Raw genomic sequence first — 25,239 nt, forward strand, 5'->3', positions numbered from 1 at the left:
ACCCCAAAGAGTCCACCAAAAAACTATTAGAACTGATAAATGAATTAGTAAAGTAGCAGGATACAAAATTAATATTCAGAAATCAGTTGCAATGGTATATACCAATAAGAAAATATCAGAAGGAGAAATTAAGAAAACAGTCCCGTTTCCAATTGCTTCAAAGACCACAAAATACCTAGGAATAAATTTAACCAAAAAAGTCAAAGATCTGTACTCAGAAAATTATAAGACACTGAAGAAAGAAATTAAAAAAGACACAAATAGATGGAAACACATGCCATGTTCATGGATAGGAAGAATTAATATAGTTAAAATGTCCATACTGCCTAAGGCAATATACATATTCAACGCAATTTCTATCAAGCTACCAAAGACGTTTTTTACAGAAATAGAACATATAATCCTAAAATTTATATGGAACCATAAGAGACCCCAGATAGCCTCGGCAATCTTGAGAAAAAAGAACAAAGTGGGAGGTATAACGATACCTGACATCAAATCATACTGCAAGGCTACAGTAATTAAAACAGCATGGCAATGGCATAAAAACAGACACATAGATCAATGAAACAGAATAGAGAGCCCAGAAATAAATTCATGCCTATATGGTCATTTAATCTATGGCAATAGAAGCAAGAATTTACGTTGGGATAAAGACAGTCTATTCAATAAATGGTGCTGGGAAACCTGGACAGACGCACGCAAAAAAAATGAAGTGGAACCACTTCTTACACCATATACAAGAATAAATTCAAAATGGATTAAAGACTTAAATGTAAGATCTGAAACCATAAAACTCCTAGAAGAAAATACAGGAAGAAAGTTTAGAGACATCACCCGGAGTAATATTTTTACGGATATATCCCCTAGGGCAAGGGAAGTAAAAGAAAAAAATAAACATATGGAATTATGTCAAACTAAAAAGTTTTTTTTCACAGCAAAGGAAACCATCAATAAAACAAAAAGGGATCCTACTGAATGGGAGAAGATATTTGTCAAAGATATATCTGATAAGGGGTTAATATCCAAAATTTATTAAAAGCTCATTCAACTCAACTGTAAAAAAAACAAACAACCCAATTAAAAAATGGGCAGAGGACATGAAGAGACATTTTCCTAAAGAGGACCTACAGATGGCAAACAGACATATGAAAAAATGCTCAACCTCCCTAATCATTAGAGAAATGCAAATAAAAACCACAATGAGATACCACCTCACCCCAGTCAAAATGGCTATCATCAATAAATCAACAAACAACAAGTGCTGGCGAGGATGTGGAGAAAAGGGAACCCTTGTGCACTGTTGGTGGGATTGCAGATTGGTGCAGCCACTATGGAAAACAGTATGGAGGTATCTCAAAAATCTGAAAATGGAACTACCTTATGATCCAGCAATTCCACTCCTAGGTATCTATCCAGAGAAATCCAAAACACTAATTTGAAAGAATTGATGCACCCCTCTGTTTATCGCAGCACTATACACAATAGCCAAGACATGGAAACAACCGAAATGCCCATCGGTAGATGACTGGATTAAGAAACTGTGGTACATTTATACAATGGAGTTTTACACAGCCATAAAGAACGAAATCTTATCATTTGCAACAATAAGGATGGACCTAGAGAACATTTTGTTAAGTGAAGTAAGTCTGACAGAGAAAGACAAATACCATATGATCTCACTTATATGTGGAATCTAAAGAAAATAAATGAATGAACTAATCAGAAACAGTCTCAGAGACACAGAGGAAAACCTGAGGGTTGCTAGATGGGAGGGGGGTGGGAATAAGGGGGAAGGTGAGGGGATCAGAAAGCACAATCAGTAACCACAAGATTGGCATGGGATACGAAAGTCAGGTTGGGGAAAATAAGGTTGTAAAGATTTGGTAGGGTATCCGATGGACACTTGTCTTATTACAGAGACCACCTCATGGACGGTGTAGATGCCTGATCACTGCAGTGTACACCTGAAGCTGAAGCTGAATAATAATGAATGTCAACTATAATTTTACTTATTTGTGTATATATACACATACATTCACATATATACATATATATGCATATATATACATATATATGCATATATATATATATATATATACACACATATATATTCACAAGAAAAGAAGTACAGCATAAGGAATAGAGACAGTGGAAATGTAACGGCTGTATGCGATGTCAGAGGGGTAGTAGATTGGAAAAGGGGGTTTATCACTTTGTGAGGGGTATAAATAACTGTCTATTACATTGTTTTGTACACCTGAAACTTAAAAAGAAAAAAAAGAATGGAGTCTAATACTTGGCTGGTTGTACGCGTAAGAGCTCCCATAGAAATGACCTTAAACTCAGGGTCATTCACACCTTTACAGAATTGGACAGAGAGAAGCAACATTGATGGGATTGCTTGAAAAACAAATGGTCCCATTTTGCCTCTGCAGGAGGGTTGTCAGTGAATGAAGATCTATTTGGGCTGAGTTGACATGGGTGAGTGAAGCGAATCCGTTCTGCGCCCGGGTATGAGGTGGGCAGTGCACAGCAGCCAATGCAGCAGGGGGCGCTCTCCAGCAACGTGTTAACTTCGTGGAAATGAAAATCCAGTGTTACCCGTGTCCGGCTTCACAATTGCTCAAAATCTGGATTTTTATGTGAACTTGCCTGATTTTTATGTTAGAGTATTTTTTAAAAATAGACACTGTGGGAACTAATTCTGTGGCATAAAGACGCCGTACCTGTAGGTCTCGTGAAGCCCGTAATTTGCCAGTTTGTGACCTCTGCTCCAGGTATCCAGAAATCCACTGAAATGCAGAGCCAGACATGTAGAGCCATTTGCTGGGTGCCATCGTATATCACCTCCTTCCAAACGTCCTACAGATTGCTTTTTTCTGACTCACTGGGCTTTTGAGGTTCTTTGGTTCATTTTTCATGCAGTGAGAACAATGGAAGGATGTTATGAAAAGCAGCCCAGTGAAACTCATCCCAGTCTTCAGTGTAAGGATGTTTTTTCACAGACATTGATGATTATGTGACGCTATGTGCTTGATAAGATCAACTGAGAAATGTCTGCTTAACTTTTATCATCAGAAATAAACGTGCTTTAAGGGGCAAAGAGTTTGTTTTCATATTTTATCGACTCTGTGACTGTTACAGTTCATGTTTGCATCTTGCTGTCGGATGCTAGAAAACCAGAATGACTCTGGGTGTGAACACTTCTGGGACCATCCTCTTTTCGTTCACTCACTTTCCTTTTGTTTAATACCTAGGGTCACTGAGCACTGGAATGTGGCTACTTTGAACTGAGAAGAACTAGCTGTACATATAAAACAACAAAACCGACTGTGAAGACATAATTAGAAGAAAATATATGAGATCAGTAATGATTTTTCCATTCGCTACATATTGAAATGATAATGTTTGGGAAAAATATGGTTAATAAAACATTTTAAGAAAATTTCATCTGTCTCTTTAAAAACTTTCATTTAAAATTTTAATTAAAAAATAAAATTTTTTGGCTCATCTGTGTGGCTCCCATTTAAAGCTGAGACATATTTTAATCAAAGTCTAACAATTGTCTTAACTCAGTGAAGACACTGGGTGATCCACAGTTGCTGGTCACTCACTCGCTCAGCTTCACTGCTTGACTGATGAAAACAATTCCATCTTTCAGCCCCTTCTCACTGTGTGCCATCCCCACTCAGCAGAAGGCAAGGCTGCATCCTCTCTGAGGCCCTGGGACATGTAAGTAATAGCACCAGACTTCAGTATCACTAGCTCCTCGATGATGAGAATCTCAATTCTCCCCAGAGTGTGTCTAAGTGAGGCTCCCTCATCTCCTGGTCAGCACTGTGTCAGGAGGCATGCGGCCGATACGGGCTGAGCATGATTTACTGCAGGTGACACAGGTTTCTGTCAATGCACTCGTGAAGACCATGTCTGCAGGATCCGTAGTGCAGATCCGGGATACCAAGATGAATACATGAATAATTGTTTCGATAACATTCAGCAGGCATGTGTGATGTAGCTTTGCTGCATCTGCTGTCAACAACAGACAAAAGGCGGTCTACTAACTGATCACTTCCAAGTTTTACAATTGCTTCTTTTTAATAGCAGCCCAATTTTATGGACAAATAGAAAGATAAGTTATGACAAATACAAAGAGTAATAATTTTAATAAAAATATTTATTGAATGGTTACTATGTGTCTGGTACTGTTCTAAGCATTTTTCATTAATTCAATTAATTCTCAGGACAACCTTATGAATTAGGTAAAATTATTATCCCTATTTTATGGGTGAGGAAACTGGGGCACATTGAGACTCAAAGAACTAAGAAGTGGTAAAACAAGTGTGCCTTCAAACGCAGGCAGTGTGGCTCCAAAGTTGATGTTTTTAACCAGTGTCCTAAACAGACTCTATGTAATATATATACTTGACTCTCTCTAAAGGTATTAGTTAAACACAGTTTAAATTCTCTTCAGAGAATTATCTACTTCTCCGAGGGTAGATTTTCCATTTTTTAGTACTACTCTATTTAAAGTTGTGTGTTTTCAGACAATAGTTTAGTGGTTATCAGAGGGTAAGGGGGCGGGGGTGGTAGATGAGGGTAAGGGGGATCAAATATATGGTGATGGAAAAAGAACTGACTCTGGGTGGTGAGCACACAATGTGATTTGTAGAAGATGATGTATTACAGAATTGTACACCTGAAATCTATGTAACTTTACTAACAATTGTCACCCCAATAAACTTTAAAAAAAAAGTTGTGTGTTTTCCTCAAATACTAGCTCTGCATTATCCTCATATTCGTAAAGAATGTTCTATACTGAAAAAGGCTGACATGTAGAACGTATTTCTCCATTCCAAGTGAGAATATCTGTTGCTCCCTTCAGGGAGGGAGCAGTAGCAAGACCTGTGGGGCTGTGCCGTAAAACTCTTCTAATAGTCTGTGTATGTTTCAGAAATCCCAGAAAGGGAAGTAAAATGGCTGAATCAGTCAGCCTCTTTAACCTCTCCTTTGAAGATATGATGATTCTTCCCCGCTGGGCCTTTGCTTTCTCTTGTTCCCTTTATACATCACTAATGCTTTGGAATTTTTACTTCTTTTAGCTTAAACGTTTTTCACCCTTTCATAAAAATCACAGGAACACTTCGTGAGTTTTTTCCCATTTCACTGCCATCAAAGCATGTTTTATTAGTGTTAAAAGCAATAGCCAGAGCTTTCTGAATATTCTTGAGACCCTGAACTGTACATTTCTATGACATTTCATACACCTATGGGCTGATAGATGATAGGACAACTGCTCATGTCATTTGAAATTAAGCTTTATAACTTGTCTTTCCAACTTTGCCATTGGGGAACATTCCATCGATCACCTCAGGTTCTCAGACAAGGGCTGGGAGTCTGGAAGGCTTTTAAAGACAGATTCTGTGGGTGCTGGCATGGTATTGCTAGCGCTGTCCTCTTTCAAAAACCCCATTTATGTGATCAGCATTACCTTCTCAAAGTAGACAGGAATAACCCCTGAGCATACTCTACTGTTCAACGCCATTCCATGGCTTAAATTCTCTTTTCTCAAGTGTTAGAAGTGGTTGGGTAAAAAATATATAACTAAATAAACTATTTACATTGAGGGTATTTTTAACATTATGTATTCTTTCTCAATAAAATGCAAGCACTTTCATCATTTTAATCCTTTTTTTTTCATTTTAGTGTAGATGGATACAGTTAAGGGAATCAGAAAAATATCTACACTACTCACCTAGTATTCTAAAACCTGAACTTCAAAGACAGATTAATCTGATTTATCACTGTTGTCCATGTATTCATTAATTAATTATGGTATCCACTATGAGACTATGAATGCAACACCAGAAACAAAAAGCAATGTAGAAGAACAGACAAACTGTTCTCTTCAACATAATTTCAGTCCTGAATATGCAAGGTGTGGATGCAACCAAGGAAATGCTACCCACAGGCCTCTATTAAATGAGAGTGAACGATAATATGAACAGATGCAAATTTTATATAAACTCATATCACAACAATCATGATCAAATAATATATTTACTGAGTGTATATAACAAAAGTTATACAAATAAATCCAGAACAAGTAGTTATATTTCTCAGAATTTCAACATCTGTCAGGGTACTAAAGGCTACAGAAAGTTAGGGAAGCTCTGCCTTCTTGGAACTCACATTTTAAGTTAAATAATGCTTTCTACCTCCCTCTTCTAAGGTGATTAAATTTCATGAAGGGTCTGGCTTTCAAAAACATCGAGAGGAGGCAGACAATTTTATGACTTTTTCCTGTAATAATGCTGTTGTAGTATGCCTGTATCATTAGGTTTCAAATGTGCCTAGGCTGAAAACACAAGACAGAAATCAAAGTATAAAATATGAGCAATTAAATATTATTCTAAAGCAAACTTGATTCTAAATATAATTTCAAACTTGAAATACCACAGAATGGAGAAAAATGGATAAAACCACCCTTACTGCAAATTTCACCAGACTCCACAAAGAGATTAGCATCTCTACCTGCAGACAGTAGAAAGTCTTGCTTGAATTGAAGAAATATCCGTTGTGGTTGGCAAGATGAGACTTCTTGGTTATGAATACAGTTTCAGGATTCACACTACTATGGGACCAAAACCAATCTCATACTGTGTGAGATGTGCCATTTAATCAATTTTCTAGATGCTCTGCCATCTGAGACACCCATTCCTGCTGCAAAGTTGATTCCTGTACTAACTACATTACTAGCTCTGCACATTGCGAGGGCCGATAACAACTGGCACGTGGTGAGCAGACTAATGACCCCACAAGAGGTCCACATCCTCATTCCTAGAACGGTGAATATGTTACATGGCAAAGAAGAATTAGGACTGCGAATCAGCTGAATTTACGATAGGGAGATTTTCCTGGATTAATTTGGTGGGCCCAATGTCATCAGCAGGGTCCTTATATGTGGAAGCAGGAGGCAGGAAAAGGCTCGCGTCAGAGTGATGAAGTGTGAGGACTCGACCGGTCCTTACAGGTTTTAAAGATGGAGGAAGGGAGCCAAGGAATGGGGAAATCCATTAATAAGTGGAAAGGTTAAGGAAACGGATTCTACACAGAGCCTACAGAAAGAAACTAGTCCTGCCCATGCCTTAATTTTAGCGCAGTGAGACCCACATCAGACTTCCGACTGCTAGAACAGTGCAATACTGAATGTGTGTTGTTGCTGAAGTTACTCCATTTCTGGTACAAGCAGTAACAGGACAGTGATACAGAGCATGATCAGTGCCCAGATCTTACTAATACCTTTTTTTTTTTTTTTTTTTTGCTGGCAGTTGATGGTGTCACTTTCATCATTGCTTTTATTTGCATTCTAACAAATCAAAGACCTAAACATCCTTACTTAGGTTTCACTTACTATACCATTTACTTGATTGTAACAGTTGAAGATTATCAGTAACAACCTTTCTAAGATACAGTTTTGGCACCATTTTCACTGTGGAAGAACATTTTTAATTCTTGGCTACATAATATGTCCCTGCCTGGTATTCATTACACAATGGTGTAACTCTCAGAAATCTCTCACTTTAAGCATAAGGAAAATATTTTCTATAAGATTTATATAAGGAATAAACAAGGGAAAAGCCACATAGTTTTTTTTTAAACTCCCCTAACGATGACATATATAATACATACAACAGCTAATTCATTCCCCCACCAGTATTGAAATGTTGCCTTTCTCTTTTAAAATGCCATTACAATTTAGAGGTAACTTAGCTTCAAGTGAAAGGACAACTAAAAAATACTGGACTCGAATTATTGATGGAAATTAAGATGAAAAAACAAACTATAAGGTACAGCGGGTCCACTTCTCCCATCTTTTTACTATTATTGTAAAGTACCCTTTTCAAAGTTGGCTCCAACTGATCGTTGTAAGATTTCTTTTATTTGTGTTTCTTCACTGACTGAGAAGCACATACAAAACACTAAAGTTCTCTCCAAATTCATTTACTGCCTTCTCCTAAAATCACACTGTTATGAAAACATTCCTTTTAGGTAATTTTTAGAATCTACTTATTAATTTAGGCAAGGAATTCCTTAATTTACAGTAGACCTGGGGTATTGAAAGGCCTAAAGTAAAAATACACCTCATAATTCACATTTGGGATGTCTAGCAGCCTAAAGCAATGCAAATCTGACTCAGGTATTAGGGACATTACACATCAATGGCATAGCCGACTTGGGTAACCAATTGCATTGACTTCAGTAAGTTACTGGTTGGATAACCTCAAAACCCACAGCCATTTCTCCCAGACAAAGAGACTGTCAACTTCCATCAGCTCAGGGCTTGAGATTTGTCAAGAAGTCAGCTAAACCATTCAAAACAAAAGCTTCCTTTAAATTAGTTAGATTTCAATGCAATTTTTAAAAATTACTTAGTTCTCAATGTAATCCTAAAAAGAAGTATAATCCTGGTATACTGCCTGGCACATGATTTAACTGAATTGAACCTTTGTTGCCAATGGATTTCCCTCCCCACAATAAGTGAATGAATGAATGAATGAATGGCATCAAATTCATTCAGCTAAGCAAGTCCGGCAGCTGAAACTGTAAAATCAACAATTACAAGTACTGATTTTTCACCTAGCAGGAGAATTGTTAAGATAAAATTGGCCTGTGTTATGTACCTAAAAATACAGAGATGTGTAGGCAATATCTAGCCATAGAACTTAAACATATTCAATATACTCTGTCTACTACATTTCATTTGACAGTTTTCATTAAAATCTTGATTCATAAGCATTTAATAAAATTTACTGAATGAGTAAATCAATCACTAGATAATTTATCGCTTGGTGAAATGGGGGAAGGCAAGTTATATCAGGATGCTTTTGGCTCTGAATAACAGAATAATAATCTGAAAGTCAAATAAACACTCTGAGCTTATGTCTCTCACATAAAATGAAGTCTGGCCCCAAGGCTGACGCCAGGCTCTCTACATTCTACTCAGCCATCCTCTTGGACTCAAGACAGTTGCAGTAGCTCCAAGTACGATGTGCTCTCACAATAATGTCTCAAATTAGGAAAGGAGCAGTATCCTCCTTCATCAACCTCCTTCCTTTTGATTAAGGAGGAAAGTCTTTCCCAGAGTCTCCTGACAGCACATTAAGTGCCTTTGGTGAGACTGGCCGATAGGAGGCTGAGAAAGCCGGCATTAGGTCTTTTCATCCTCTGTGTGGGGTGTGTGTATTACAGAGATGCATTATTAAAATTAGTGAAACATTCAAACATGTTTGCTGTAGAGATTCCTTCCAGGAAGGTCCAAGCAGTTGTTGGTTTGGTGATGAGGAATGCTTATCTATTGTAGGTAACAAAATTGATTCCCTGGTTGCACCAAAGAAACTGACAGGAGTAGAGTGTTACTGATACATGTAATGTATCTCTTGTGGAGAATCTTCTCCAATTTAGAAATGTGTTTGTCCTATTCTTCTGAGATGCTCAGGAGAGCATCATAAAATTTTGTTAAATAAAAGAAAAAGGGCCCACCAAATTGGATGGGGTCAAAGATATTCATGGCTTAAATGTGGTCCTACTTTTAGTGGATGCCCATTCTAAGGAGGAGGAAGCTAGATAGGAGCGGGAGTTTTTCTTCTTACAGGAGATAAAGTTTAGTTTTACAAACTGTAAATATCTCGAGAAACATGCATCAATATACAATAGATAATAAAATTAAGGTGACTTTAGTAATTCTTAAAACTGTGTGAACAACATCTTTAAGTAAACTTATACCTTACTAACACTTACTAATACATTAAAGAAATACAGTTAAAACTGAAAATTTGACCACAGGCGCTCCCTGTGTTGCAGCACTTTCATGATAACCAGCAACATACTATCACCATGGTTTGTCCAGCGCACTGGCAGGTACACAACAGATCTTCACTTAACCGAGGCTTTTTTTTTTTTTAATTCATGGTCTTTAAGAAGAGAAATGCTTATAAAACACCTCAGGCATTTAAAATAAAATTCTCGTTATTTCTGTAAATCTAACTTGACCAAGTGGTTTTTAATATTTTCGCAGACAGATTATACTCTGGAGACTAAACTTAATAGCCTCCTACCCAGTTTCAATTCTCCTGCTAAAGCCAATACCACACGACCTGAGGAACATACACACCCAAGCTTTGTGTGTCTTTACGTGTCTTTAACAAACTGAGATTCACAGGGGCCCACCTGTTACTTCTGACTTCTCCCTGATCTCATTCCAAACAATCCAGATCTATTTCACAATTGGTGATTTTCCTAGCTTTCACCATTATATTATGTTGCAGATTTAGAATTGTAGAATTATATGACAATTACTTTGTCAGGGAAATTTTTAGTTTAATTCATGATGTGGCCACTTTTTAAATCATAAACTCTTTAATATTTACTCCACCTTATGCTTTCTAAAAGCCTCAACTCTTGTGTCTACTAGTGTGATTAATAATCCAGAAAACCAAGAAGCCATGAGCTGGGTGGGCACAAGTGGCACACGCCTTTTCTGGTACAAAATCACCAGGCAAATGGACTTTTTATGACACTTCTGGGTTTAATTTCATTTCATTAGATTTTGCTAAGTGGTTACAAAATTGGTTAAAAATAAGAATCTATGTGTATACCACCTTTAGAAACTGGTGACATTCCGGCAGGAACCACATAAGAAACCCAAGGATCTGCGCTGGAAAGATCCAAGTGGTGCCCGAAACCCCTTCCCAAGTGACTTTTAAGGAACCTGTCTTCATTAGCGTGCTAAAAATCACGCCCAAGTGTAGAGATTTAACATTAAAATGAGACATGCAATGTATGGCCAAGCATGTTTGGAAACTGCACAATCTCCTCTGCCATTTCAAGAACTTTCCACCTTTTCTCAGAAATCCCTACCCCTGTTCCCTCCTACCTTCCATCAATCCTTTATGGCTCTCCTGATTTCCCAAAATTGGGAAGAAGGTGCCTGAGCTCACCATTCCTTGATCAAAGAATAAAGTTTCTGCTGTGCTTTACCAAAAAAAGAAAAAGAAAGAAACTGGCGACATCTAATTATAGGACATTTTTTCTTAAAATCTAACTGCATATATCAAAATCTAACTGCACATATCTTAGCAAAATCTAAACAGTTAAGTTATAAAGAGTTTTGGTAAGTTAACTAGACCTGGAATCTAAACACTGCTAATTATTTTTTTCCTAGTGTGTTACTTTTATACTTTAAAAATTAAAGAACTTTCAAATTCCCAACTTTCATCCATTGTCCAACCTGGCACTACAGATATAAACTATTATTTTCCTTTAGTCATTACAGTCCAAACATGTGGTAAGCAAACATTTATTTAAAAAACAATTATAAATACCAATAGTAAATACTCCCTAAGTTATGCCAAATTGTCAACAAGCTAAGTCTAGCAGTCTGAAGCCAGATAGAGCTGTGACCACTAAGCTGCGTCCATTCTTTTCCCTTTCTTTCATTTCCTCCAGCACACTCCAACTTAAATACTCTCATTTACAAATGAGCTCTGTTTTGGGTTTGTTTTTTTGCTGCCTACACTTTTGCCTTGCTTAATTTACTTTGCACTTATTCACTATAAAGTTACTAAAATCATTTTTTCTCCAATCCAAAATCTGTTCTCATTAATGTTTTGCATTTTCATGAAATCCTATCAAGCCTGCAAATATTTAAGAGCTAGAAAGTGTAAGAAACTCTGTAACAAGCTTATAACTCATGTGAGAAAAGAAAATGGGCAAATGGAAAAGCTAAGAATGATACGCTTATATAGGAACGCAACACAAGAAACAGGTTTGCAATGACAAAAATGGCTATACTGGTGCAGAATAGGTGGAAATAAAGATTAGGTGGTTAGGGAAAGAGAATATGGGTCTGCGAGACACTGGAAAAATCAGAGGTCTAATATGGATCCCTGTAAGGCAAGAGCTGGATGTTTCAACAGAAACTATCGAAATAAAAGGCAACAACAAATAATGCTCTACTGGCATTGAATTTAATCATAACCATCAATAAAGCAGTACTACTTTTTTAAATTGAGATATAATTGATATATGACATTAGTTTTGGGTATATGACAGAATTATTCCACATATGTATATATTGTGAGATGAACACCACAATATGTCTAGCTAGCATCCATCACTACAGATACTTACAAATTCTTTCTCTTATAACGAGAACTTTTAAGATCTACTCTCCCAGCAACTTTCAAACATTCAATACAGTACTATTAACTATTGTCACCATGCTTCACATTATTCCCAGGACTTGTTTATTTTATGACTAGAAGTCTGTGCCTTTTGACCACTTTCACCATTTCACCCACCCCCTAACCCCCGGCCTCTGGCAACGACCAATCTAATCTGTTCTCTGCATCTGAGTTTGGTTTGTTTTGTTGTTCTTTTTAATTTCACATATACGTGAAATCACATGTAGTTGTCTTTCTCTGTCTGACTTAATTTAACATAACGCCCTCAATGCTCATCCATGTTGTCACAAATGGCAGGATTTCCTTATTTTACATGGCTGAATAATCTAGTGTGCGTGTGTGCGTGTGTGTACCACTTTTCTTTACCCATTCATTCATCAATTAACAATCAGGTTGTTTCCATGTCTTGGCTACTGTAAATAATGCTGCAGTGAACATAGGGGTACAAAAATCTTCCAGATAAATACTCAAAAATCGAATTGCTGGATCAAACGCTAGTTCTACTTTTAATTTTTTGATGAAAAAAAATTGCTTTCCGTAGTGGCTGTAGTGATTTACATTCCCACCAATAGGGCCTAATGATTCCCATTTCTCCATATCTTTGCCATCACGTATTATTTCTCAACTTTTTGAAAACAGCCACTCTGAAAGGTGTAAGGTGATATCTCATATTGTGATTCTGATTTGCATTTTCCTGATGATTAGTGATGTTAAGCACCTTTTCACCGACCTGTTGGCCATCTGTATGTCTTCTTTGGAAGACTGTCTATTTCACATCCTTTGCCCATTTTTTATTCAGATTCTGTTTTTCTGCTATTGAATTGTATGAATTCTTTATACTTTTTGGACATTAACCTCTTGTCAGTTATATAATTTACAAGTAGGCTGCCTTTTCATTTTGTTGTTGGTTTCCTTTGCTGTGCAGAAGCCTTTTAGTTTGATGAAGTCCAACTTATTTATTTTTGGTTTTGTTGCCTTTGCTTTTGGTGTCAGATCCGAAAAATCACCGCCAATACCAATGTCAAGGAGTTTACTACCTATTTTTCTTTTAGGAGTGTTATGGCTTCAGATCTTACATTCATGTCTAATCATTTTGAGTTAATTTTCATGTATAGTATAAAATAGTGTGAGTCCAGTTTTCCCAATACCATCTATTGAAGGGATTGCCATTTCCCCATTAAATATTCTTAACCCCTCTGTCATAAATTAATTGAACATAAATGTATGGGTTTACTTCTGGCCTCTATTCTGGTTCACTGACCTGTGTGTCTGTTCTTATGCCAATACCATGCTATTTTGATTACTGTACCTTTATAATACTCGTACAGTTTAAAATCAGGAAACGTTATACCTCCAGCTTTGTTCTTCTTTCTCAAGATTGCTTTGGCTATTCAGGATCTTTGTGGTTCCATACAAATTTTAGGATTGTTTGTTCTATTTCTCTGAAAAATGCTATTGGAATTTTGATAGAGATTGCACTGAATTTGTAGATTGCTTTGGGTAGTACGGACTTTTTAACAACATCAATTCTTCCTATCCATAAGTATGAAATATCTTTCCCTTTATTTGATTCTTCTTAATTTCTTTCATTAATGTCTTGTAGCTTTCAGTGTACACATCTTTCACCTCCTTGGTTAAATTTATTCCTGGGTATTTTATCTTTTAGATGCAATTGTAAATGGGATTTTCTTAATTTCCTTAGTTCATTATGATTCGTGTATAGAAACAACAGATTTTTCTATAATGATTTTGTATCTTGTGACTTCATTAATTTATTTATTAGTTCTAAATTTTTTGGTGAAGTTCAGGATTTTCTATATATGTAACATGTCATCTGCAACTAGTGAACAGTTTTACTTGTTTTCCAATTTGGATGTCATTTATTTGTGTGTTTTTTTGCCTAATTACCCTGGTAAAGACTTTAAATACTATGTTGAATAAGAGTGGCAAGAATGGGCACCCTAGTTTTAGTCCTGATCTTAGAAGAGAAGCTTTCAGCTTTTCATTATTGAGCATGATGTTAGCTGTGGGCTTTTCACATGACCTTTATTATCTTGAGGTATATTCTCTCTATACCGACATTGTTGAGAGTTTTTAATCATAAATGGAAATTGAATTTTGTCAAATACTTTTTCTGCATGTATTGAGATACGATTTTTATCCCTCATTCTGTTGATGTGGTGTACCACACTGATTTGCAGATGACATAATACTATATAGAGAGAACACTAAAGATTTTACCATAACACTATTAAAATGAATAAATGAACTCAGTAAAGTAGCAGGACACAAAATTAATGTTCAGAAATTGATGGCAATTGTTTACACCAATAATGAACTATTTAGAGAAATTAAGAAAAAATTTACAATTGCATCAAAAAGAATAAACTGCCTAGGAATAAATTTAACCAAGGAAGTAAAAGCTGTACAAAACATTGAGAACATATAAATGGCCCGTAGACATACGAAAATATGCTCAATATCACTCATCAGGGAAACAAAAATTAAGACCACAATGAGAAATCGCCTCCCACCTGTCAGAATGGCTATCATCAAACAACAAGTGTGGTGAAGATGTGGAGAAAACAAGCACTTGTGCACTGTTGGTGGGATTATAAGTTGGTGCAGCCACTATGGAAAAGAGTTTGGAGGTTCCTCACAAAATTAAAAATAGAACTACCATACGACCCAGCAATTCCACTGCTGGGTATTTATCCAAAGAAATCCAAAACACTAATTGGAAATGATATATGCACCCCTGTTTACTGCAGCATTATTTACAATAACCAAGATATGGAAGACAGTTTCTGGCCTAAATTTTCTTGTATGACATGCAAGAAAAAGTTACTGAACTATTAATTCATGTCTTTCAAACTGTTGGTCCCTCTGGAACTGTATCTACTTCCTTGAAAAAAGTTCATTCTTTCTTTCAAAGTAAGATGTTTCAAAAAGAGATTAAAATAACGTGTTATGATCCACTAAGAAAAAATGAAACTAGTGACTGTGTTTAGGCTAGTGGTGGTGGGGGAGTGGGGGGGTGGAAATGGCTTTAATAGTTAAGCGGAGTTTAGTAAGTTATTTTGTAGTTTTCGGGTGGATAACATCACATATAAAATGAATGAACAACTTAAAATAATTTATGAATAACCTACCGAATCCGGGAACGCTTTTGAGACTGGCTTTGAGGCAGATTTTCTCCAACCTGAGGTAGCTATATCTCATCAGACAATTCCAGAGGAACATCCAGTCCATTCTTGTGCGATGATTCATGATAATGACACTTCTCTCTCCAGGAACAAATGCATCACCTGTTATAAGCACTTTTACACCAAACATGGTCTCCAGCATTGCCTAAGGAAAAAAACAATGTATATAACAAAGTTATGATTTCCCATCAGTCCATTTTATCATGTCCTATAAAGAAATCTTTTGATTTCTAATAAATAAGTCAAAAGCATAGCTTTTCCCATGATCCTTCTATAACAAACCAGGAAAAAGCAGTTAATCTGAAAGAATGAGAATCTGAAGGTACTGTTTCTATTTTTAGTTCTACTAATTTAAGTTTCTGGCAGTATCCTAACTTTCATTTAAATCCTCGCGATATTAAGTTAAAAAGAAAAAAGTGGAAAAGGCATACAACAAGATTCCACTGTGTAATTTTTAAAAGCTATAAATATATAAGATTATTACACTTTTTATGGAAAGGACAGTCAAAGTCAACACTGGGTATGGGGCTGAGGGAACAGAAAGTTAAATTTTTCATTTTATAACTTTCTGTACTATGATCTTTTTTAAACAAATACACATATCTATTTATTTTAACAATTGATAAAGAATAAAAAAATAACTGTATTTTTACAAAAGTGCTGCACTCCTCACACATATAATAGTGCCTGGTACATAGAAAATGTCAAATATTTGCTGAATTTTGAAATCAACTTTTCCGAGGGCTAATATTTAATATGTATGAAATATTTAGAAGACTAGTACATTATATACCAAAGTTCTTTAGGGGAAAAAAAACAGATAATAAGAAACCTTAATTACTTATTTCACTCCCTATTTAAATTTTTAAATAATTCACATGTAACCAATTTACTAGTTAATATTTGACTTCACGATTAATGGAGAGAAAATTGGTCCAAGGCAGATAAAAGATAAGAAAACCAAAAGTTCTCTTTGGCAATATCATGAAAACCTGATCCAAGTGTAGCAAATAAACTGCGGTAGCGTCATACAATGGAATATGATACAACAATGAAAATAAATGAACTACAGGTATCTACAACAATATGGATGACACGGAAGCATGATGTTGAGAGACAGAAGCCAAGCAAACAAAAAGAATATGTACAGTAAGTGTCCATATATAAAACTTTCTAAAACAGACAGTAACTAAAATATACTAGGAGTAAAAAATAAGGAGTACAATTATAAAGAATAGCGAGGAAATGAGGGAGTAAAATTATAAACAGCAGCAAGGAAAAAACTACCGTCCAAGTCAGGTTGGTGGCTACTTCTAACAAACAGGAGGGTGGTGATTTGGTAGCTGGCTGGAGGGCTGGCAATGTTCTATTTCTTGACCTGGTTGATAGTTATACTTGAAAATTATTTATTAAAGTGGTATTTGTTTTATTAACTTTTCAGTATGTTATGTTTCATATCAAAAATTGATTTTTAAATAATATGATGCAAAAGAACAATAGGACTTCAACAACATAATAAATAGGACCAAGAAAAAACAGGTTAAAAAGAATATTAGCTAAAGGAAAAGGTAGAAATGTTATATGTCCAAAGAAGTAAAGAGTCACAGAATGTTAAGATCTTAACGGAGTGAAAAAAGATCCTTTGGGCTAACATAGCTACAGATATCCCACAGGTCCCCATTAAGTTACTTTCCCAGGGCTGAGATTCACTTCAGGCCTGGGTATTTAACCTGGCATTTATCAAGCCCTAGAAGAATGGTCTTCGAGAGGTCAATAAACATGTACCTGTCTTGAAATTGTACACAAAGATATGACAATATGCACACAGGTATGTTGCCAGGCCTGTAATTTTCAAGAGTCCTTAACCACTCAAACAATTATAACCCCTACTCCAAAGTCTCGGAGAAGTTAAGTCCCTACGGAGAAGACTTCATGTTGAACAGGATCAGGGCAGAGTCCTTTGGGTTTGGACCCACAATAAGAAATATCTCTCTTTCTACTTGTAAGTGTAAAGGACCATCAACTATCAAAATTTTATGCCTTGGCTAAGAGGATATGTGCAAAGTCACCATCCAAGGTTAATTTGAATCAGCTCCACTCTGCTTTCCAAATATGATACACTTTTCAGATTTGTGAAGAACTGAAATGCAGGATACTCCTCCCTTAATTGACAGAAAGAGAAAGTTAACTATTAATTGTATGTTGTACTATAGAAAAGAGTTTCAAATCTTAAGCTTATAAACCCAAAAGCTCAATTCTAACATTTTACGTGCAATTTCTAATACATGTTTCCTAAGGATGCCAAAACCGTCTTTTGCTTTTTATCATGGAAAATGTCAAAATAAAACATCCCAGACTGTTTATCCAGGAGCATATCATGCGGCATTCCCTCCCTTGTCATCTAACAGTCTCTCAGAATGTGCCTCAAAGTTATATATAACCTTCTGGGCAGCCTAGATCTCAAGCTCACATTAATCATTTTTAATACCAGACAAGACTTATCTAGTCAACATTATTTACAGGTCCCAGAAGGCAGAATGACACACCACACACAGATAAAGTTGTAATGTCTACAAAGAACTCCAGAATTCAAATAATCCAGATTAAAAACTATTAAAAAAAGATACTATTCTCATATTTGTACTATTTCTAATACAGAAGATAGTTTTAGCAAGAACATACTAATCTTATAAAATTTTATAAAGCTTTATTTATTATATTGAACTAAGAGATACTCTTAGGTAAAACTCTCCTGACTTTTATCTAATGAGACAAAGATTTCTCCTAGAATTAAAAATACAGAATTTCTGAGTACCTGTTCTATACCACTGTTGACTACCTCCATGTGTTCCACGCTATATGAAAACATTAAAATGAGAGATTCCTTTCATGAGCACATAGAATCAGTTTTGTCCTCATGCCCCATGCTCTCCTGTATCATCCCAATGGGTCTTTATTTAGTCTGAAGTAAGAACAACTCTGTGACATTCCTCATCCCTAAGTCTGCTCTGTCTTTTCTGACTCAGCTTGGGCTCCGCTCCTCAAATCCTTAGCTATTTAAGGCTCTGCAATCCCAAATCACTCATCAAATACTAAGCACTCCTTTTCTTAAGAGAAACAGTCGAGACAGAAATTATACCTATGAGTCTGTGTTTGTTGAACACGTTTGGTTATAGGACTGGAATGAAATCAGCAGGCTGTACAAGAGACTTGTGTCCTGAGTGGGGAGTTAGAAAATGACCTCCAAATTCCTAAATCATGATTTAAGGTGAAAGGACAGAACTCCAAGTGATTTTCAAAATCCCAGGTAATTAGCTAACAAATGGACAGTTGGAAAGACTCAGTTTTGAGAAGCAAAAACTGCTCTGGGCACATGCAAAGTTCGACCCTGACAGTATAATACTGAATAACACGATCCAAAAATTAAATGAACAAAGACATGCATTCCCCATTACAGGAATGTTCTGAGAGACTGGTCACGCCACAGACTGTTCTAGAAGGGATTCTTGTAGGTTAACCAAACAAGTAGGTTAGACAAGGTGACCTCTACATCTCATCTAACTCTAAGACTCTAAAAGATTCTACTGTGGTACCTCATTTAACACAGAAAATGTGCTCCTTAAAAATAGTAAGACAATAAAAATCTTGTCCATGAAATCATTTCAATGCATAAGAGAAACTTATAAAAGAGATCATTTTGTGATTATTTCTGTGAACAATAATTAGCCTAAGTGCATTTCTCTAACTTATTTTTAGTGAAAACTATTTTTAACTGTTGCTTAAAATAAAGTACACCTATGGGGGAACAAGATTAACTTCCTTCTGAATAAAGAAAATGACCTATTCTACTATTTGTTCAAAATAAAAACTCCTATCGCACCTCGTAAAAGTATGAAATAAACAGTCATATAAAACACCCCTACAGTTTTTCTCCATTTCTTTGAGCAGAGATGTTCACTACTGCAAACGAGAACATCAATTTTCTGTAAGCTAGCTGTAAGAGATTCAACCTCAATACATTTCTTAACTGGAAGACTCTCCACCTGATATTCTGTTACTAGTAAGGCAGTGAGTTAAACAGCTAGGTAATAGAAGTTTTGTCAAATATATACCAATACAATACTATGGAGATGGTTGAATCTTGCCTATGTATTAAGTTCTCAAGTCAGATAATAAGGCAAACGTCAGGAACAGCTGAAATTACCCTTGAAAATCTCACAGGAAGATGCCTCACAAGAGATTAGCACACGATCACAAAGTCCAGCTCAGCTGGTGTTTTCTAAATGTTGGACCCAATTTCTCCAGCTGACCATCAGATTATGTGATTGGTTTACATGTTATTTTAAACACATGAATCATACTCAGCACAGAACCACTCACATTTCCTATGTCACCTCACATGAAGTGGAGGTTCAGAGGGAACACTACGTTTAATAACTTATCTCTCTACTCTTCCCTCACCCTTCCTAGTGCATGTAAATTGAAATTGTATAATGTAAACAGATGTATAATATAATTCTGCTGTAACAGTAATAGTACTAGTAGTAATAGTACTAGAAGCAGCTATGGCAGAATTTGTCCAATAAAATCCAGCATTTCTTCCAGAATAATACATTTTAATTGTATACATGACTTCTCAGGGAATAAAAAAGACTCCATTTCCCAGATTCTATTACAGCTTTTAGCTGTTCTTACCAACGGGTGAGCAAGAGCGCTATGTGCACCTTGTAATAGTTCACCAGTCTAAAAGAAACATGCTTGCTCCGGTCTTCCTCCCTCCCCACTGACTGAAGAGGAAGGCAAAGAAATAGCAGTGACCAACTAGGACATACAGAGGAGGACATCATGCCAGGCTGGGTGGAAGGAATCTGAGTCCTTGACTGACATCCGAGGGCAGAGCTGCACTGCCAACCTACACCTATGGATGAATAAAGTTCAAGTTCTACCTGATTCAAACCACTCACTGTACTTTGAATTTTCTTTGATAGTACTAGGTTGGTGCAAAAGTAATTGCGGTTTTTGCAATTATTAACCTTTTAAACCGCAATTACTTTTGCACCAACCTAATACAATTTAGCCTACCCCCTAAAACTAATATAGTAGCAAACTTTACAAAGGCTATAATTATTATCTCATTTAGTCATCACAGTAACTTTCTGACATATGTAGACAGTATTAGTATCCCATTTTTAGAGATGAAGAAAGAGAAATTTAGAGAAACTAAATAGCTTAGCCAAGTTCAAATGACTAGAAAGTGATAAAGCCAATAGTGAAACCAAATGTCTGTTTCCAGTGTCTATACCAATAAGCACTGTGCTTACACTGGCTCTCCAATATAAATCAGACTGATTGGACACTGTAAAGTATTACAATTGCAATGATTTCTACTGATGTAGTAACTACAAGAAAATTCTCAAAACTCTTAAGGTTTTAGTAGAGAGGTTCGGCCAAAAACATGTGATTCATAATCAAAAGATTATGTAATGTGCAAAACTGATGATATTAAAGAAAATGAAGTGTAGTACCAATATATGACTGTTACCAAAAACTCATTTACCTCTAAATGTTGGCTTTAGAATTAGATATACAATGCTGGATCTGGAATGGATCTCAAAGATCACCTACTCTAACGTCCTTATTTTACAGATGATGATATAAAAACCTAAAAGAAGTTATGTAAATGACTTGAAAAAGAGTTAAACATTAGCAAAACAAAATGTCTCTGGTTTTATTAATGACTAGAAGTGGAATTATTTAACATTCAGATGTAGGTAACTTTTTAGAAAAATCCACTCATGATAGTTAATTTTGTATGAACTGAAAACATGCTTATTTTACTTAATATAAATATTTTATGAAGAAATACTCACTTTGTAAATAAGAAACTGACAGTGGCTAAGCAATACCACAAGTTGAATATTTTATATTAAATGGTATGTTTGCAGTCTTCAATGAAACACTGGACTTCATAGCTTTAAAGTTAATTTAAAAATCTAACTCTAAAAATTCATGACCTGGGAAATTAACTTCTGTCCTCTAACAAAGGAAACAGTCTTTCAGTCAAATGAAAACAGAAAAGAACCTAGTCAAGCTGCGTAAATCTACAACTTAGAAAGTTATTTTAGGTAGAAGGACTAGTATCTTCAGATGGACAGAGGTCATATTTGTCCTGTTCATAATTATATCCTATCAAAATGCTTGGCACATGGTGGACACTTAAGAGTTGTTGGGTGAATAGTCAGGGATCCTGCTAACTACTTTTGAAATAAACAAAAGTGACAAAACAAAACACCCTTCTATTAAGAAAGGAAAAAGAAATTTTGCCTAAAAGAACATGGAGGATCCATACTGGTAATGTAGGAATTGTACAAATATTCAATGCAAAATATTTTCTCCAGGAAGAAAAATATAAAAAGAATAAGGAGGGTGACTGCTGCTTCCAGCCTTAACAGAGTAAATGGTGACTTACCACCCAGCTGACTTAAAGGAAAATATGGTCTAATGAATAAACAGATGAAGAATCTCAAGAAAGTAATTAAAACAACAAGGACCCAATATAAATTCTACAATTTAAAAGCACAATATTTTGAATAGAAATCCACTATATGAAGAAAACAGCAGAAGAAAGGACCAGTGAACTTGGCATCCTGTATAACACTATAAAAAATCTAATACACATATAACTAACTGTAGTCCCAAAAGGAGAGGCGAAAGAGAAGCAGGCAGAAAAATATATGGAAGTAATGGCCCAAATTGGAGAAAACGAACAGACTAAACTACAGATCTAAGAAGCCCAATGAACACAAAGAGAAAGAGAAATCTTGAAAGCAAACAGAGAAAAATGACACATTTCATAGAGGAAAGCAAGAGTATGTATGATGGCTAACTTTTCATCAAAAACAATGGAAATCATAAGACAGAACTTTAAAGTATGGAAAGGAAAAAAACAGTCGCCCCAGAAATCTTATAGTAAGCAACAATTATCCTTCAAAAATGAAGGCAAAATAAGGAAAATTTCAATTAAATGAAAACAATTCAGCTATAGGAGCCCTCATTACAAGAAAAACTAAAGGAATTCTTCAGGCTGAAAGGAAAAGGCAATAGATGGAAACTCTAATATATAAAGAAGTTATATATATATTACTCTAATGAATAAAGAAGACTAGAAATGGAAAATATTTAAATAAATATAAAGGACTATATTTTTTCTTCTAATTTCTTTAAAAGACATGATTATTTAAAGCCAAAATTTATAATTGCATTATGTAGTTAATTATGTAAATGATGTAATATGACAACAGCAGCACGAAGGACGTTAAGAATAAATACACCATACTGTTACAAGGTTCTTAAATTTTACACGATGTAGTAAATATTAACTATAAGTGGACCATGATACACTAAGGACACATTATGTAATCCCTAAACCACAACTCAAAAAAACTTATAAATTATATATATAATTTTCTTTCAAAAATAGAGAAGGAGAGAACACTGCACAACTCGTTTTATGAAGCCAGCATAACTCTGATACCAAAGTTTGGGCAGTTTGACCTTGAAACTTCTTTATGTTTGTCTATTCATCCAACAAATATTTATTAATATGTACCTTGTTCTAGGTCTTTGGCTTCTCTAGCAAAAGAGAAGGCTTTCTGTGGCTATTTCTTGCCAACTTTCATCTTCCACTATGAGGTAATCTTCAATTACTGAGACTGATTTTGTTACTAGTTATCAGTTTGTCATATAATTTTTTCTCAAGTCAGGCATTCCTGGCTTGAAAGAACTCCAAATCTCCTCTTTTGAAACAATCAAGAGGAACCAGTGAACTTCTGTTAAGGATCCATGGGACACTGACCAAGTCTTGAAAATTTTCCTATCATCTAAGGCTCTAATGGCAACAGACAATCTGGGCTTAATCTCAGCTGTGCTTAAATAACATGCTTCTGTGTGTGACCTTCGGGAAATTATTTAATTTCTCAAAGCTTCTATTTCCTCTTCTGTAAAATAGGGATAATGGTGGCACCTGAAATGAAGCTATCATCCTAAAGCATTTAGCACAGTATCTGCCACATAAGTGGTCAACAGCTATGATCATCAGTACCCTAAGGTTTTTACTTTGATTTTTCCTTTTAACAAAATCCTGTGATTCTTCTCCTTATATTTGAATTAAATATGCAACCATACCACCACTATTTGTTATCTACCAGTATGCTGTCCCTTTCTTTGTGCTACTAGAACAGACAGCTTTAAGTAAATACAGAAAAGAAGGAAGAGGAAGGAGGGATAGAAAGAGGTAGGTGGGCTACTTTTAACAGTACCATGTTTCATAAAAGAGGTATATCTGAATAAAAATTTTAAAACAAATTAACCTTGCAAGCAGGGAACAAATGTAATTTGTAAAATTATTCATCACAGGATTCCTTTTTAGATACGAAAAGAAGGGTACACTATTAATGATTTATTAAAATGCAATTTACAGGAAACTTTTAAGAACTATCTACTCCATCAAGGTAGGTACACTCACCACTGTCTCTGAAAATATTTCCCAATCAGTCTTCAAGTGAGGGGTCTACATCATCAGCATGATACTCCCCTCTCTACAAACATAATAATGGCAGTCTGCTTGAGGGGAAATAGACAATTCGAAAGAAACAGGTAAAGATCTTCCAACAACTAAGGGAAGAGGAGTCCTTTCTAGTTTTCCTTTTTAGGTATTATACTTATCCCCTCTTATTGACCGTACGTAATAGGTCAATAAACCCAGTAATACTAAGTTCTAGATGTTGCTCAGGAAAAAGAAGGTACAGAACACTCTCAGGAAATGTAGCCTATTCAAGATAAAGGCAACTGCACACACATCACTCCATTTTTAAAGAAGGCACTGCTGATGGACAGCAAGAGAAAAGGATGGAAACCTTTTCAGTCTGGACTGGAATCCTACAGGAAGTCTCCAGCTGAGGATCAGAGGGAGCCGTGCTCAGAGCAGTATGCACTGACTTTGCAGAGAATATCTGGCTCTCCTAAGAATCTACTACACAGTTTGCACGCACTTTTACCGTACAGATGTTGTTAACCCAGCCCACAGATAGCAAATCACTTTACTCCTAAATTCTGTGGTTACTGGGAAGAATTGAATAAATCACAACAGTATCACAAGTTTAAAAAATAGTTTATCTAACTTAATTTTTGTCACTGTTTTGTAAAATAAATGGAAATTCGAAATTAAATGGAAATACAAAGTCTTCGATCTGTATCTTTAGATTTGTGTATTTTTCTATATGTAAACCATGCCTCAATGAAGGAAAAGTAAAAAAAAAAAAAATATGTGGAAGAAATTCAATTTTTAAATATCTCTTTATTATTTTACTTCAGGACATAAATAATTTTTAATTCTCTCGTTTTTGTATTTCCCCCTTTAAATTCTAATGCACCTCTTAAATAACAGGAAGAAGTTAAACCCAACATTTGACAAAATCTGACTCTAACAAAGCAAAAATCAACAGGTTGGGCCACTTTGGTAGAGAAAGTCAATCCTTCTCTGGTGTGTAACTTACCACAGGAAACGTGAGCCAGGTTGCCACAAGGCGGTTGTTGATCCAGCGATACCAAGATGGGTTTACAAACATCAAAGGTAAAAAGGGACCCATCATGAAAATGCTTCCAAAAAAGCTGCCCCAAAACAGACTGAGTATAAAGTAAATCCCTTTCCATGACACCATGATTCTGAAAGATATTAAAAAAAGGATATATTTTGTTACTATACATATAATTGCCCAAATTCAATCTCA

General features: G+C 35.6%; 1 protein-coding gene across 7 annotated transcripts in view; it reads right to left on the reverse strand.

Moving 5' to 3' along the window:
• Positions 1-25,239, reverse strand: part of LCLAT1 (lysocardiolipin acyltransferase 1) — a 162,732-nt gene that overhangs the window by 82,459 nt on the left and 55,034 nt on the right. For all 7 annotated transcript variants that reach the window (XM_033124459.1, XM_033124460.1, XM_033124462.1 and 4 more), the window contains exons 2-3: positions 25,006-25,174; positions 15,398-15,596 (exon numbers count right to left, since the gene is read on the reverse strand). In XM_033124459.1, the coding sequence (XP_032980350.1) occupies positions 15,398-15,596; positions 25,006-25,170 (364 nt within the window). In that variant the 5' untranslated portion in view covers positions 25,171-25,174. The remainder of the gene's footprint in view (positions 1-15,397; positions 15,597-25,005; positions 25,175-25,239) is intronic.

The sequence above is a fragment of the Rhinolophus ferrumequinum genome, chromosome 13, assembly GCF_004115265.2.
Source record: "Rhinolophus ferrumequinum isolate MPI-CBG mRhiFer1 chromosome 13, mRhiFer1_v1.p, whole genome shotgun sequence".
Classification (NCBI taxonomy): domain Eukaryota; kingdom Metazoa; phylum Chordata; class Mammalia; order Chiroptera; family Rhinolophidae; genus Rhinolophus; species Rhinolophus ferrumequinum.